The 15210-nt window shown below is 42.0% G+C and overlaps 1 protein-coding gene across 1 annotated transcript in view; it reads right to left on the bottom strand.

Moving 5' to 3' along the window:
• Positions 1–474, bottom strand: part of LOC147429977 (uncharacterized) — a 61741-nt gene extending 61267 nt beyond the window's left edge. The window contains exon 1 of the mRNA XM_086496163.1: positions 283–474. Coding sequence (XP_086352289.1) covers positions 283–371 — 89 coding nt within the window. The 5' untranslated portion in view covers positions 372–474. The remainder of the gene's footprint in view (positions 1–282) is intronic.
• Between the last annotated feature and the right edge of the window lie 14736 nt (positions 475–15210).

The following is a 15210-nucleotide window of genomic DNA, read 5'->3' as shown; positions in this document are numbered from 1 at the left end:
CAATGCATGGACCATGACCACATCTAACTAGATAGATTGCAGGTGACTACAACAAAGTGGGCATTTCCAAGAGAGCAGTTTGTTCCACGATGGTAAGATTTATCGCAAATGCATACAACCAAAGGACGCATTCTCTCTCTCTCTCTCTCTCTCTCTCTCTCTCTCTCTCTCTCTCTCTCTCTCTCTCTCTCTCTCTCTCTCTCTGTGTGTGTGTGTGTGTGTGTGTGTGACATACAAGCTGCTTCCGAGGACAAGTGTAGTAATTAGAAAAGAAGGGCTTACTTGTGAAGATGGGTGCCGAAGGCTGCAGCTGGATGCAGGGGCTTGAGCTGGGTGAAATCCTCCAGCTTGGACATGAGGGATCGATCCATCGTTTGAACGTCGGCGAAGAGCTAGCTAGCCAGTCAAGTTTAAAGTTCTTTATTCACTTTGGGCACACCTTGGTAAGAATAGGCGTTCCCAAAATGTTTTCATTTGGTCACGAGGGGTGCATAATACATGTTACTTGGGACAGCCCTCTTTTTGGCCTGAGCAATGATAAAGCATTGCACTCTTGGAAGCAATTATTGACTCCCGGATAAAGCTTGTCGATAGATGCCATGTGCCAGGTTACCGATGGAAAACTTTTTCTCTTACTATGTCCCTTACAATTCGAGGCATTGTCTTATGTAGGTCACTTTGACAGATGATTGACACTTATTTTGTTATGCCTCCAGATTCCTTTTCGTATACTTTCAACACAATTTAGACTCACAAAAGCACGGTCAATTTAATGATTCTATGATTTAGAATGGGTAATCACAACATTGAAGGAACAATGAAAACAACATTCAACGAAATTGCACAAGACACCAAACTCCTTGCCAATCAATTTGATTGAGTATATGCCTTCGACCTCTTTATTCAACCCTCAAATGATCTACACTGAGAAATACATTATGGATATTTAAATATATAAAAAATCAAGCGAGCAGGACAGATTTTTTACGTCGTGGGGACAATTCCAAGACACCTCAAAGATCTATCCGAAGAGTCTTGAACTCAAGACCTAATTCTCCAAAGGGAACTGGGATAACCAATTTACCACACTTGGGTGATGGAAAGGCTATTCCAGATTCACACACACACACACACACACACACACACACACACGAGAAATATTTTTAAGGACGTAGGAACAATTCCAACAAACCTCAAAGATCCATATGTCGAGTCTTGAACTAAAGGCCTAATACTCCATAGGGAACTAGGATAACCAATCTACAGCACTAAGGTGATAGACACGTTATTCTAGTTTCCTCTTCTCTCTCTCTCTCTCTCTCCCTCTCTCTCTCACTCACACACACACACACACACACACACACACACACACCAATGAAGAGAATTGGTCGCACAATATAGCCTAAAAGAGGCTGAAAATGTTTCTTGCAATGATGAAGGTTTTGACTACTTTGTTGACTTCAAAAGGCAAATAGAATTGCAGGTTTCTTGCTCAAGGCGCTCCCATAGAGGAGGTCTTCCTTACAAAGGGTCAAAAACATTATTGCTTGTATTTTGTTGGCTTCAAAATGGGGGTAAATTGTTGGTAACCATCTCATAATGCTCCTAGACTGCTTGCCTTCCTTATGAAGTGTCAAAAACATGACTACTAATAAAATAGTCGGTATGTGCAATGATGTGATTTTGGAAGTCAACTTTTATTAGCAACTTGATCCATTTGTTAGTGAGAGAATGCACTTTTTTTCATGAATACAACAATTTAACTAGGTTTGTGATAGGGTGCATAGCTACTTGATTGTGCTTGTGGAGTACGTGAGCAATGTAAAAAATGATATTGCAAAAGAAAATTTTCCAACTTCCTTTGTTTGCAGGATAGCTTCATTGAGTCATATAGTAATAGATACTTCCATGATCCCAATCAATTAATATTTCCATGAGCTTAAGGCATGCATCCAATCAAGAAGTTCCTTCTCACAAATCCAATGATCGCAAACTCTCATAATGTATAGTAAGTACCTATTATGAAAGGACATCTTTCAATTATGAAAGGACATCTTTCAGCAAGCATCACAATGAACCTCATTTAGGGTTTTAAGAGATTCAATAACAGTAACAAAGGTTTAGAGATAAGCGTTTACAAAGGTTTAGAGATAAGCGTTTACGTAAGTGTTGTACAAACTTCTTGTTTTCTCTACATCCTTAAACTTCTTTTTTGTTTGATTTATGTGGTGCCCTAGATAGTATAGATATTCTTTTTGGCTTTCTAAAAGAAACCTTAGAGTTGAGTAGGGTTAGGCATACTTTCATTGTTTTCATTGATGATTGAGACTTACATCAAATGTTATTTCAATTTTAAAATAATATATGGATATTTCATATATTGACATGTTTTGACTTTTCTTGCATTTTACTGTTTTAGAATATTAAAGTGAAACTTCACTTGCATAAATCTTATGGACACACACACACACACACACACACACACACACACACACATATATATATATATATATATATATATATATATATATATATATAGTTTTTTTAATTTCACATTTCATTTCACAGCCTCACATGGTTTGACTTTTCTTACATTCTATAACTTAATTTTAGTCAATATTCAAAAAAGTCTCTTTTATTAAGCGACCGTCGATTGAGTTTCCTCCTCACAAAGAAGCGAATCATAAATTTAAAATTTGCATGATTTTTGAACTATTTTCTCACATATTTCACCAGTTTTTCTTTCCTTTACCATGGTTTGCAACCAGTTAGTCTCCATTTTCAACCGGTTCAAGGCTAAGCGGAGGCAATTCTTTCTTGAACACTGATTCTACTTAAACTCAACCTAATGATTTTATCATGTTCTAATTGTTTTAGAAAGCCACCATGATTCTTTCACTTGTTTCATAAAAGTCTTGAAATAGGAGCACGTCCCATGAGTAATTTTGAAGCTCATGAGTTTCCTTGGGTTGAGGCACTCCTTTATCACTTTGAACTTTTCACTAACCATGCAAATACCATCCCTTGCAATGATAGGACAATATTGAGTTTCTTTGGAACAAGATGAGGAGTCACAAAGTCTTGCTAATGTTAAAGGGGGGCGAGTTATCAAAAGTAGTAGGTCTTAATGAGTGCCTAAATTACATGTCATTTTTGTTGTGTTTTAATATAAAACTAGTGGTTCCAAACCGGCCTACCGCTTAGTCCGACCCCCACTACCACCTTCGACAACAGTTTATGGATATAGACAAATGCCCCTCCCCCCCCCCCCCCCCCCAAAAAAAAAAAAAAAAAACACACACACACACACACACACACACACATGCACACATCCGCATAGAGGCTAAAATTTTAGTGAGGTTAAAATTGTGTAGATGTAGAAAGAAAAGAGGAGTGTTTTTATGAAGTTCACAAGGGGAAAAAGTGGAGCCGCCCTTAAGGCGGCACATGGATGCCTTGAGGTCTTAGCATTTTTCCAAGCTCCATAACGCAATGATAGAGATTGCATTGTCCAAATACACACATAATCACAAATGCCTTATATGTTACGACGGACCCACTTAAACAACAAGGTGAAAGGATTACATTGGCATTTTAAAAAAATAAATGAAAATGAAGTAAAATAAAAACAATAAAATAAAGAGACTTATTGATAAAATAAAGCAAAATAATATTTTAAAGCCTTTATAAGCAAAGGTAGGTGAAGTAAGCATAAGAAATAATAAAACAATTTAATGCTTTCATAAGAAAAGATAAGTGTAGTAAGCATAATCATATTTTCTTTCCTTCATAAGAAATAACATTTTAATGCTTTCATAAGAAAAAGCAGGTGTAGTAAGCATAAAAATTAATAGAACAATTTAATGATATGGAATGAAAAGATTCTTTCGCAAATTATAAAATTATAATATCATAATATCTCACAGCATGGGATCAAACTTCTATGAATGCACTCCCTAATGCCTTGTTCTCTAATGCCTTTTTAAGCAGGCCAAAAAGAGTTCACTATGTTTGCCATTATTATGAAGCTTATGACCAATAATTTTTGAAAATTTACTCTTAATTGAGCTCTTCAAGAGACTTGGAGTGAATGACATATTAGTGAAGAATACAATGAAAGCTTGATGCTTACAAAGAATTTAATGCATCATCCTATAAAGTATAATTGGTGCATTAGTGAGTCTAAAAGGCATGGCTAGATTTTCATAAAGACCAAATGAGCAGGCACATATGAGGTGTTACAAGATCGGGTTTGACTCCCAGGTATACAGGTTGAGTCTAGTACTCCCACAGGTGTTGCCAGTTGCACTTGAGTGGTTCTTATGCAGTGTTGTGGCTTGCATACATGGTCTTTGAGCCGGTAATGCTCTATGTATGCTTATGTGGTGAGCAGTAGATCTTGTGAGCAAGTGCAGAGGTTGGCTGTGGATGACATGTATGGTCACATGTGGTACTCTTTGTGAGCATTTGTTGGACACAGGTTTGCAGAGCTTATGCATGTATGTTGAGTGAAGTTTGATGCGCATTGATTGCTCATTGTATTGAGCTTGCAGGACAATGGTTATTTTGTGTTGATAGCTATTGTGCGTCGAAACTCTCGTGAAATTTTCCCAGGAGTTTTATGCGCATCATTTATGCGATCTAGGTAGAGATTGCGGGTTGCACTCAGCATTTGCGTGCGGTGTTCTCTGCAGGTGGGAGATTTGTGCGTGTGTATGCATCGATACCACACAGTTTGGGCTTGGTGATTAGCTCACAGTTTGACAGGCGTACAGTTATCTTGGCACACTCACATGAGTGAATATTGTGATGTATGCTTGTGTGGCTACAAGCTAGGTAGCCAGATTCGAGCATTAATGGCTTGAGGTTTTTCAACAGGTTTCAACTACAGGTTTACAAGTTTACAGGCAGGTTTGAGGGCTTATTTGGGCGCTGAATTTTCAGCCATTTTTTCCTCTTTGCAGGTGTCCATGTATGGCTCAATTGTAGGCTGATTTGGGACACGTTTGTGACTTGTTTATGCAGCTGTTTAAGAGCTGAATTTTGGGGCTGATTTGCAGCCATATTTTACAGCCATACAGGAGCTTGGTTTACTCTACAGGAGCCTCGTACACTTGGCATTTGGGATTTGCATCATTGCCATTTGTGGGAGCTTTATGCTCACAGATTGAAGGAGTACGAGCGGAAGTGCGATGCGAGAGAGTGTGAGAAGAAGAGCACGACGATATGGTGAACTCGCTCTACTGTAATGTGTAGAGCATAGTGAGTTCTTATTAGGTTTTTACAAAAGAATATGTGTACATACCTGGCGGCCCTCCCACTTACCTGGGCGACCACATTGGGCTTTATACCCCAACAACCTCCCACTTAAAGTCCAATGTGGTACTTTAAGTGTGAGAGAAGCTACTATACAAGCTAATATACAAGAGATGTAGAGAAGTGATGTACTACCCTACACCTAACTGCTTGCAAAAATGCGCAAAGCTCTCTGAGGGAAGTCCTTTTGTAAGTAGATCAGCAGGATTTTCTGTGGTGTGAACTTTGACAAGCTGAAGTTGCTTATCCTCGAGCATTTCCCTGATGAAATGATACTTCACATCCACATGCTTTGTCTTTGAGTGATAAACTGGATTGCAAGCCAATTGTATAGCACTTTGACTATCACAATATAACACAGGCATCTCTTCTTTGATTCCCAAATCTGTTACTAGTCGATTAAGCCAAATTGATTCTTTGCATGCCTCTGATGTTGCAACATATTCAGCCTCTGTAGTAGACTGAGTAACACAATCTTGTAATCTAGAACGCCATGATACTGCTCCACCAGCCAATGTAAAGACATACCCTGACGTAGACCTTCGGCTATCTAAGTCACCTGCATAATCTGAGTCTGTAAAACCCTTTACACTTAGCTCCTGACTCCCATAGCATATACACATACTCTTTGTAGCTTTCAGGTATCTCAATATTCCTTTCACTGCCTCCCAATGTTTCTTGCCTGAGTTTGACATGCATCGACTTACTACTCCCACTGCAAATGCAATGTCTAGGCGAGTAACAATCATTGCATACATCAAACTACCCACTGCAGACGCATATGGAATCTTATCCATTTCAGCGTGTTCTTCCTCAGAAACAGGACAATCTTGTTTGCTAACTTTCACATATGGTGGCAATGGAACACTCAATGCCTTTCCCTTCTCCATATTGAAACGTTGCAAAACCTTGTCAATATACTCTATTTGAGGTAACCAAATCAACTTCTTTGATCTGTCTCTCTCAATGCCCATACCAAGTATATGACTTGCCTCACCCATGTCTTTCATGTCAAACGATTTTGCCATCTTTGACTTCAAAGCTGAAATTTCTTCCAAGTGCTTGCCAGCAATCAACATGTCATCCACATACAAAATAAGGATCAGCCAACTACCATCCTTAGCCTTCTTTGTATATAGACAGTGATCGAACTCACTACGTTTGTAGCCTTGAGAAAGCATAAACTTGTGGAATTTATGGTACCATGCCCTCGGTGATTGTTTTAAGCCATAAAGACTCTTTAACAACTGGCATACCCAATCTTCCTTGCCTTTCTCAACAAACCCTTCTGGCTGCTGCATGTAAATTTCCACATCTAAATCACCATGCAAGAACGTTGTCTTGACATCCATTTGGTGCAACACCAAATCTAATATGGCAACCAATGCAAGAAAGCATCTCAATGTAGTCATCTTGACCACCGGAGAGAAGACTTCATCAAAGTCAATGCCTTGTTCTTGCTTAAAGCCCTTGGCAACAAGCCTTGCTTTGTACTTTGGCTGACTATCATGAGCGGTGATCTTATACCTGTAAACCCATTTACAGGGTAGAGCCTTTTTGCCCCGTGGTAATTTAACTAGCTTCCATGTCTGGTTTTTATGCAGAGTTGTCATCTCTGACTGCATGGCCAATTGCCAATTCCGGAGTCCTTCATTTGCACTGCTTCCTTGTAACATGAGGGCTCATTGCAATCAGTCAACATGACATAATTCATAGATGGAACAAACCTATCAGGAGGTCGCGTGACACGTCTAGATCTACGCACAATAGGTGGCTCAGGCTCAGCCACAACCTGTGGTTCCACTCTATCCTGTCCTTGCTCCTCTTGAGCCCTGACATTTTGTCTTGCACGTGCAGGTCCATCTTCTTGGAAGACAACTCTTCTAATCTCCTCAACCCTCTCTGGTTTAGAATGATATTTGGATTCATTAAAGTGAACATCATTGCTGCGGACAACCTTTTTGGATTCGGGATCCCAAAGTCTGTACCCCATCTCACCAGAATTACCATAGCCTAGAAAGATGCACTTTCTACTCTTTGGCTCAAGTTTGTTCCTAAATTCCTTTGGAACGTGAGTATATGCCTCACAGCCAAAGACTCTGAGATGCTTGTATGAGGGCATTTTGCCTGACCATACCATCTCTGCAACTGAATCCTTCAGCAAAACCTTGCTAGGAGATCTATTTACAAGATGAACAGCTGTTGATATAGCTTCAGCCCAAAACCCATTTGGCAGCTGTGCATTAGACAACATACTTCTGACCTTCTCTTGTATGGTCCTATTCATCCTCTCAGCAACACCATTTTGAGGAGGATTGTAAGGAGCAGTAAGTTCACGTTTTATACCTTTTGACTCACAAAAGTCCTGAAAGGCCTTTGAAACATACTCTCCACCATTGTCAGTGCGTAAGCATTTAAGCTTCTTGCCACTCTGATTCTCCACAAGTGTCACAAACATTTTGAAAACACTAAATGCTTCATCCTTGTGCTTGAGAAAGTAAACCCATACTTTCCTCCAGTAATCATCTATAAATGTCATAAAGTAAGAAGCTCCCTCTAGAGATAGGTTAGGCATAGGTCCACACAAATCACTATGAACAAGTGCCAACTGTGTATCTCTTCTACTGCTTCTATGCTTATGTGGCTGCTGTGTTTGCTTACCATACAGACAATGTTCACAAAATCATTAAATGAAAAGCCAGGCAAATAACCAGAATGAGACAAGATTTCCATTCCCTTCTTGGACATATGTCCTAACCGGCTATGCCACAAAGAAACGTTCGGCTGCTCGGTTACATTGATTACATTTTTAGAGACATTTGATACATAAATCATGTAAAGTCCTCCAGACTTTACTCCATGTGCTACTGTCATAGAACCCTTGGATTCTTCCACATGTTCTGTCCAAAAATGGTGACGTCGCCAGCATCATCAAGTAAACCTGTGCTGATCAAGCTCTTTGTAATTGCGGGAACATGTCTCACATTCTTCAGCGTGAAAGAAGAGCCATTCTGAAACTTCAATTGAACATCTCCAACACCTAAGATCTCACATGTCTGCCCATTGCCTAGCCTAACATGATCTTTAGTGGTCACATAAGAAGTAAACCACTCCTTGTTTGGAGACACATGAAGTGATGCCCCTGAGTCTATAATCCAGTCACTCAGTGCATTTCCATCAGATGCTGTAAGAAGAGTTGAGTCCATTGTATTCTTCAAGAAGTAGATGTCTCCTGACACTAGACTGTCATCCTCTGCAATAGTGTTTGTCACATTTATTTCTTGAATCTTCACTGAGGACTTGTTCTTCTCACCATGGTCTTCAGCTTTCTCTTTGCCTTTTTCTGCTTTCCATTCTCTCCAGTCTCTTTTCATGTGACCCTTCTTGCCACAATGGTAGCATTCTATGTCACTCTTGCCTTTAGCACTGCGGGACTTGCTACGAGACTGATTCCTCTTTCCACCTTTGTACTTTTCTTTGGTCCTTCCCCTGAAAACTAAGGCTGTTCCTTTGCCTTTGTCCATTGTCTTTCTATTGGTTTCTTCAGTAAGCAGACTTCCTTCTACACCTGCTATGTTCAAACCATATGGAGGTGTAGAATTACTCAAAGCTGTGCGAAAAGTGTCCCAACTTTCCAGCAATGTGATCAACAGGAACATAGCTCTAACAGGTTCATCAAACTTGACACCTTAAGCTGACAACTGACTATAGATTGTGTTGAATTCATTCAGATGATTGGACATAGGTGTCCCTTCTTTCATCTTCAAGTCAACAAGCTTCTTAAGCCAGTATACCTGTGAAGCTGCACTCTGCTTCTCATAAAGATCACTCAGCTTTAACCATGCTTGATAAGCCGACATCTCGTCTGCTACATTGAAGTAAACGCTTTCTGCCAAAGTCAGCATAATGGTAGAAAGTGCCAATTCATCCATTTTGCTCCATTCATCTTCGTCCATATCTTCTGGTTTTATCCCCTTGAGCTTTATAGGTTTTATCTGCTTCTTTTGTACCAACACGTGCCAAATCTGCTTCTTCCACAATGGGAAATTGGTTCCATCCAGCTTCTTGATATTGTAAAGAGCAGTGTCCTGTGATCCAGCCATAGCTACGCTTCACAGTAGTTTAATTTTCTGGGAAAAATTCGGCAGAGTTTCCCCTGTAAACTGACCTCTGAACCAATATCAACCTGTCAAATGAACCAAGAAAGCTTCAGATTCTGCAGAAATTTTGGCAGAGTCTCCTTTGTAAAATGGCTCTGGTGTACTAAAAACATACCAAAAAACAGCTCAAAAAACACTGTCTCTCTGACACTGTAAGCTGCGAGTAAACCTATCCTGCACCTGTACTGTCTCTCACTGTCCTATAAGCATAGACTGTGACAATGCCTCAACGGCAGTAAAGCACGATGCAATCCCAAATGTCTAACTCACAGTCAATACATCCTAGCTGCCTATCTAAGGGTGCTCGAGGGATCGCTCCAAGACCTGTATCACCGAAAGGATCTCAACATTCGAGAATCCCCCAGCTCAATAAAACCTCACTCGACCCTCAACAAAGGCTGCAGTAAATCAGACAGTACATAGACTTCCCACAAAGTCATACATCGACAAATTTCCCACTGTATGTTGTAACCGCTGCGGCGGTTGTTTGCTGCGTGACTCACAGCCAGCAAACCCTCAACAGACATACATCATCTCTGACAATACATCCCATGTGGAAGTACCTGCAATGTCAGGATGAAATCTGGAATATCAAGCAGCAAACACAAGCTACCTGATGAACTAGTGGATGTCGCCTACAGTCTGTGTGTAGATGCGCCCGTGTCGTACGTGACATGCCTCCAAGAACTGTGAGCCGTCCTTCGATGTGTAGACAGCCACAAATCAACACTCTGGGAGTGTCGATATCCTCAGCACTTGCAGTCGTAGGCCGAAAACCCCAAATTTGCAGAGTCGGATCTGCACCCGTCGAGACCACGTAGTCGAAAATGGCCTGCGCATACCTTTGTCGAAGCCGAACGGTGGCCGAGATGACCTCAGAATGAAATTCTGACAACACTCCAATCGGGGCCGTGTCTTCGCCTGTCGAATTTCACTCCAATCTGAGTTGGTGACTCTAGCCTCCTACAGTGCTGCCCCGAGCCTCGATCTGAGCTCTGATACCAGTTCAAGGAGTACGAGCGGAAGTGCGACGCGAGAGAGAGTGCGAGAAGAAGAGCACGACGATATGGTGAACTCGCTCTACTGTAATGTGTAGAGCATAGTGAGTTCTTATTAGGTTTTTACAAAAGAATATGTGTACATACCTGGCGGCCCTCCCAATTACCTGGGCGACCACATTGGGCTTTATACCCCAACACAGATTGTCTCACAGATTTTGCATCGTGACTTTGCCATATTCTTGGACAGTTGGCAGGTGCTGAGACATGGATTTTGCTTTCTAGTTTGCTACATTGTGCTCATGGCAGAGACAGGTGATCGCTCATATCATGATCTCTCCAAAATGCGCATGTTTGATGGGTTAGAATTTGCAGCATGGAGAGAGTGTATGCTTGATGCATTGACACAGTGAGGGTTGCATGGACCATTGAGTGGTGATGTAGGTAGACCTTCATGCTTGTCTGACAATCAGTGGCAGGAGTTAGATGAGATGGCATTATCTACAATATGTTTGCACCTTGCGGAGTCTATATTTGCTCTTGTTATGTATGAGGCGACTACGAGAGCATATTGGCAGAGATCGCATGAGATGTATGACAGATTTGAGTCATCTGAGACTCTTGTGAGACAACGGCATTCACATATGTGCCGACGGGTTACATGTTGGCATTGTGGTCATTCAGGGCACATTAGAGGGTGATGCTTTCGTCGTATGAGATAACACAGGAGACAGGCTAGTCTCAAGGATGCTGTAGATGCTATAGGCTCTGTTGACTTGACAGTTGCAGGATCAGATACAATTTCTGAGTACCCTAGTGACAGTGAAGTCACATTTACGTCCTGTATGTATTACTCCTGATTTTTTGACATCTGAGGATAGTGCACTTCTTTTGCAGTGGGTGCTAGACAGGGACGCTACTTTTCATGTCACTCTGTATCATGACTGGTTCAGTAGCTATTCTAGCAGAGTGCATGGTAGTGTGCGATTGGCAGATGGGTCACTGCATGAGATTGCTGGTTCAGGAGATGTGAGACTGTCATTACCGAGCGGTACATCGTACGTGCTCAGAGATGTGCGTCATGTGCCAGATTTGACGATGAGTTTGATCTCCATTGGTCAGCTCAGGGATAGTGGATGTCGGGTATTGCTGCTTGAGCGATCTTTTGCGTTGCATTTGGGTTCGCTAGTGATTGGGAGGGGTGCTAGAGTTGGCACATGGTACCCATTGCACGTAGTACTGGTGCGAGATGGTCGAGTCTCAATCTTGTTACAGCCATGCAGAGAGCGAGAGACCCGGACAGTCTCTTTTGCTCATGGGTTGCAGGGTGCTTTGCATGGAGTGCAGAGTAGTGAGCTCGTTGTGCACACAATTGGGGCATGACTTGAGTAGTCACAAAGAGAGGTGACAGAGTCAGACATGCATGCTTTGCTAGTGACTGAGCAAAGCAGAGAGTCAATTGTGCGAGATACTTCTATGCAGGATAGACAGGTAGAGCGGTCTTGCTCTAGTGAGTCACGACAGGAGGCAGTTGTGCAAGAGTCTATGCATAAGGAGTTAGAGCATGAGAGCTCTAGTGAGTCACAGCAGATTGAGTGGTCATGTTTGCAGTGGATGATTGCAGAGGAGGCTGAGATGTCAGCGATTATGCAGTCATTCCTTTCTATGCTCGACAGTGAGCATGGGGATATAGTTATGTAGGATATGTCTTCCAGCAGACACCTATAGTAGCTGATTTGCTATGAGGTTGCACGACAGGTTGATGCGTCTTTTGCGGACAGTCAGGAGATGAATGTGGCTGACACGCCTTGTCAGTCAGAGATGCCTATTGCCAGGGATATATATGTTGATGCATGCTCCGTAGAGCTAGCAGGGCCCGCTAGCATTGCATCGGCATTCGGTGGTCTCATGTATGAGATGTTGCTCTTGAGACTGGATATCGCAGTTGCAATGGGAGCATTTGCAGTTGGGGTTGTCAGTCGTTTGTTGACTGATGATGGCATAGTGCACGAGGGAGATATGCAGGTATTGCGTACATACTTGTAGTACGTGTGCGGTACGTCTGGTGGTGTATGGAATTACACGGGAGCAGGACAATGGGATGCACACGATCACAGCTAGCCAGTGGGCATCGATTGAGAGCGATTTTCTCTCGCCTTTTGTAGTCTTTAGACTAGGTTCCCTTGCTTAAAGGCACATTCGCCTTTAAGTGGGAGGTTGTTGGGGTATAGGCGCCTGTGCCTTGCCCGGCTGCCCAGAGTCTGGGAGCCCACTGACTTGTATACCTTATACATAGCATAAGTGTATAGGGGGTTGCACACTCTTTGAGTCTCCCCACCCATATCTGTGTGTTCTGTGTCTCCTTCTCTCTCTCACTCTCCGTCTGTGGTGCTCTCCGATCCCCTTCACGCCTTTGAAATCGGCCACCGGCCATTGAATTCGTCCACCGACCACCGGCCATTGACTTTCGACCACCGGTCATCAACCATTGACTACTGGCCACTAGCCAAACGATCGACTGTTTTCTGACCACTTTCTAGTCGCCGTTCGACCATAATATTTTGATAAAGCCAGTCTGGAGCTTTGCTCGAGACTGGCCGTGAAAATTTGGTTTTCGGCGAGTGATTTTTCATCATGCACGATGGCTTCTTCTCATATAGGGGCCTTACAAACGTGCCTTTTTAATACAAAAAATTACAAGGGGTAAATCACGTTCCATACTTAACAAATATAGTTGTAGTATCACTAGCGAAGATATGCGTATCCACCAAGGCGCATCAATGATAATGATTGTCGATTGTAGTCATCCAGGAGTTGTATGTCGAGCTTCACATCTCAACACTCGTCCTCAAGCTCAATGCCATCTCTTGTATTCCAAGCATCCCTTGAAATCATCATAGCTTCGCTGTTCCAAGGGCCTTTGTGAAGATATCTAGAACCTGCTCATCCATCACCACGTACTCAAGGTCGATGCAGCCTGCCAAAACTCTCTCTCTCTGATGAAGTGGTTTCACCTCAATGTGCTTCATCCTGGCATGAAACATTGGGTTTCGTGCCCACTGTATGCTGTTGAGGTTGTCACAATAGATAACAACCGACCTCTATACCTGTACTCCAAAGTTGTGAAGTAGCAATCCCAGCCATGCTACCTCACATGCCACAACTGCAGCACCCATGTACTCTACCTCTATACTCAAAAGAGCAACCATAGGTTGCTTCTTAATGCTCCATGTGATAGTAGCATTCCCAAGTGAGAGCATGAATCCGCTGGTAGACCTGCGATCATATGTACTACTAGCCCAATTTGTATTTGTGTAGCCATAGAGCTACAACTCCACATCATCTCTATAAAAGAGTGCATAATCCAAAGTAGCACTCACATAGCACAAAGTGCACCTCATTGCATCCAAGTGTGGTTTCTTGGGGATGTCATAAATTGACTCACCAATCCACCTTGTAGCTCAAGTCTGTGGACATGTGATAGTCAAGTAGATCAAGCTGCCCACAATCTTCTTGTATATGGTAGCATTCTCAAGCACTTGACTTGCATCATTCCCCAACTTCAAATTCTAATCTAAGGGCATTACAATTGGCTTACAATCAGCCATACTATACTTTTTCAGCATATCCATAGCAAATTGCCTTTGTGACAACCATACACCCTCTTCTGTGCAAATAATTTTGATGCTCAAGAAATACCGCAAGTCTCCCAAATCTTTCATGTCAAACTCTTGCATAAGTAGAGCCTACATGTGCTCTACTTTAGCCACATCTATCACCTTCAACAATCAAATCATCCACATAGATTCATATTACCATAATTGCTCCCTCATTCTTCTGTACATAAAATTGCTACCTCATTCTTCCGCACATACAATGAATGGTCTACATCACACATCTCAAAGCCCAATAAAATGAGGAATGCCACAATCCTCTCATACCAAGCTCTACGTGCTTGCTTCAACCCATACAATGCTTTCTTCAACCCTCCTTCAACTTGCATACAAGGTCAAGTAGCTTCATATCTACATAACCTTCTGGTTGCTCCATATACATAGTTTCCTCCAAGTCTCCATTCGAAGATGAATTGTTTACATCCATTTGTTTCAACACCCATTTTCACGTGGCAGCCACTGCAATAAACACATGAATGGTAGCCATCTTGGCTATGGGACTGAACATCCCCTCACATGAACGGTAGCCATCTTGGCTACGGGACTGGATGTCCCCTCATAATCAATCCCATAAGTCTTGCATAGCCTTTGGCGACAAGTCTAGCCTTGTACCTACTCACATTGAAAATCAACATTATGCTTTATTTTGTACCTTTTGGTAATGGCACCAATTCCCATGTTTCATTTGCATCAAGTGCAGCCATCAACTTTCCTCCATTTTCATCCTTGACAACATCCTCAAAACATGTGGGTTCTACCTCCTTTGTAATCTTTGCCATAAATGCACAATGATGAGCCACATAACCGCCATAATCAATCTCTACACTTTTCTTGCTCTTCTTGACCCGCGTGGTCCAGAATCACTTTCGAGTCCCTTATTCCTTGCTTGCATTCTTCTTGCACCCGGAGTCTTCAAAGAGGGTATGCCAAACTCCTCATCCAAACTCTTCTCAGAACCACTAGTATCATCATCATCATAACCAAACTCAAATTTGGCAACTTAGGGGCATCATTAACTTTTTCCTTTCCTTTACTTGATACGTTTGAAGAGTTAGCAGGACT

This window comes from Adiantum capillus-veneris, chromosome 22, assembly GCF_014529385.1.
Source record: "Adiantum capillus-veneris isolate H3 chromosome 22, ASM1452938v2, whole genome shotgun sequence".
NCBI classification, from domain to species: Eukaryota; Viridiplantae; Streptophyta; class Polypodiopsida; order Polypodiales; family Pteridaceae; genus Adiantum; species Adiantum capillus-veneris.
This window is presented reverse-complemented; position numbering and strand designations above follow the sequence as displayed.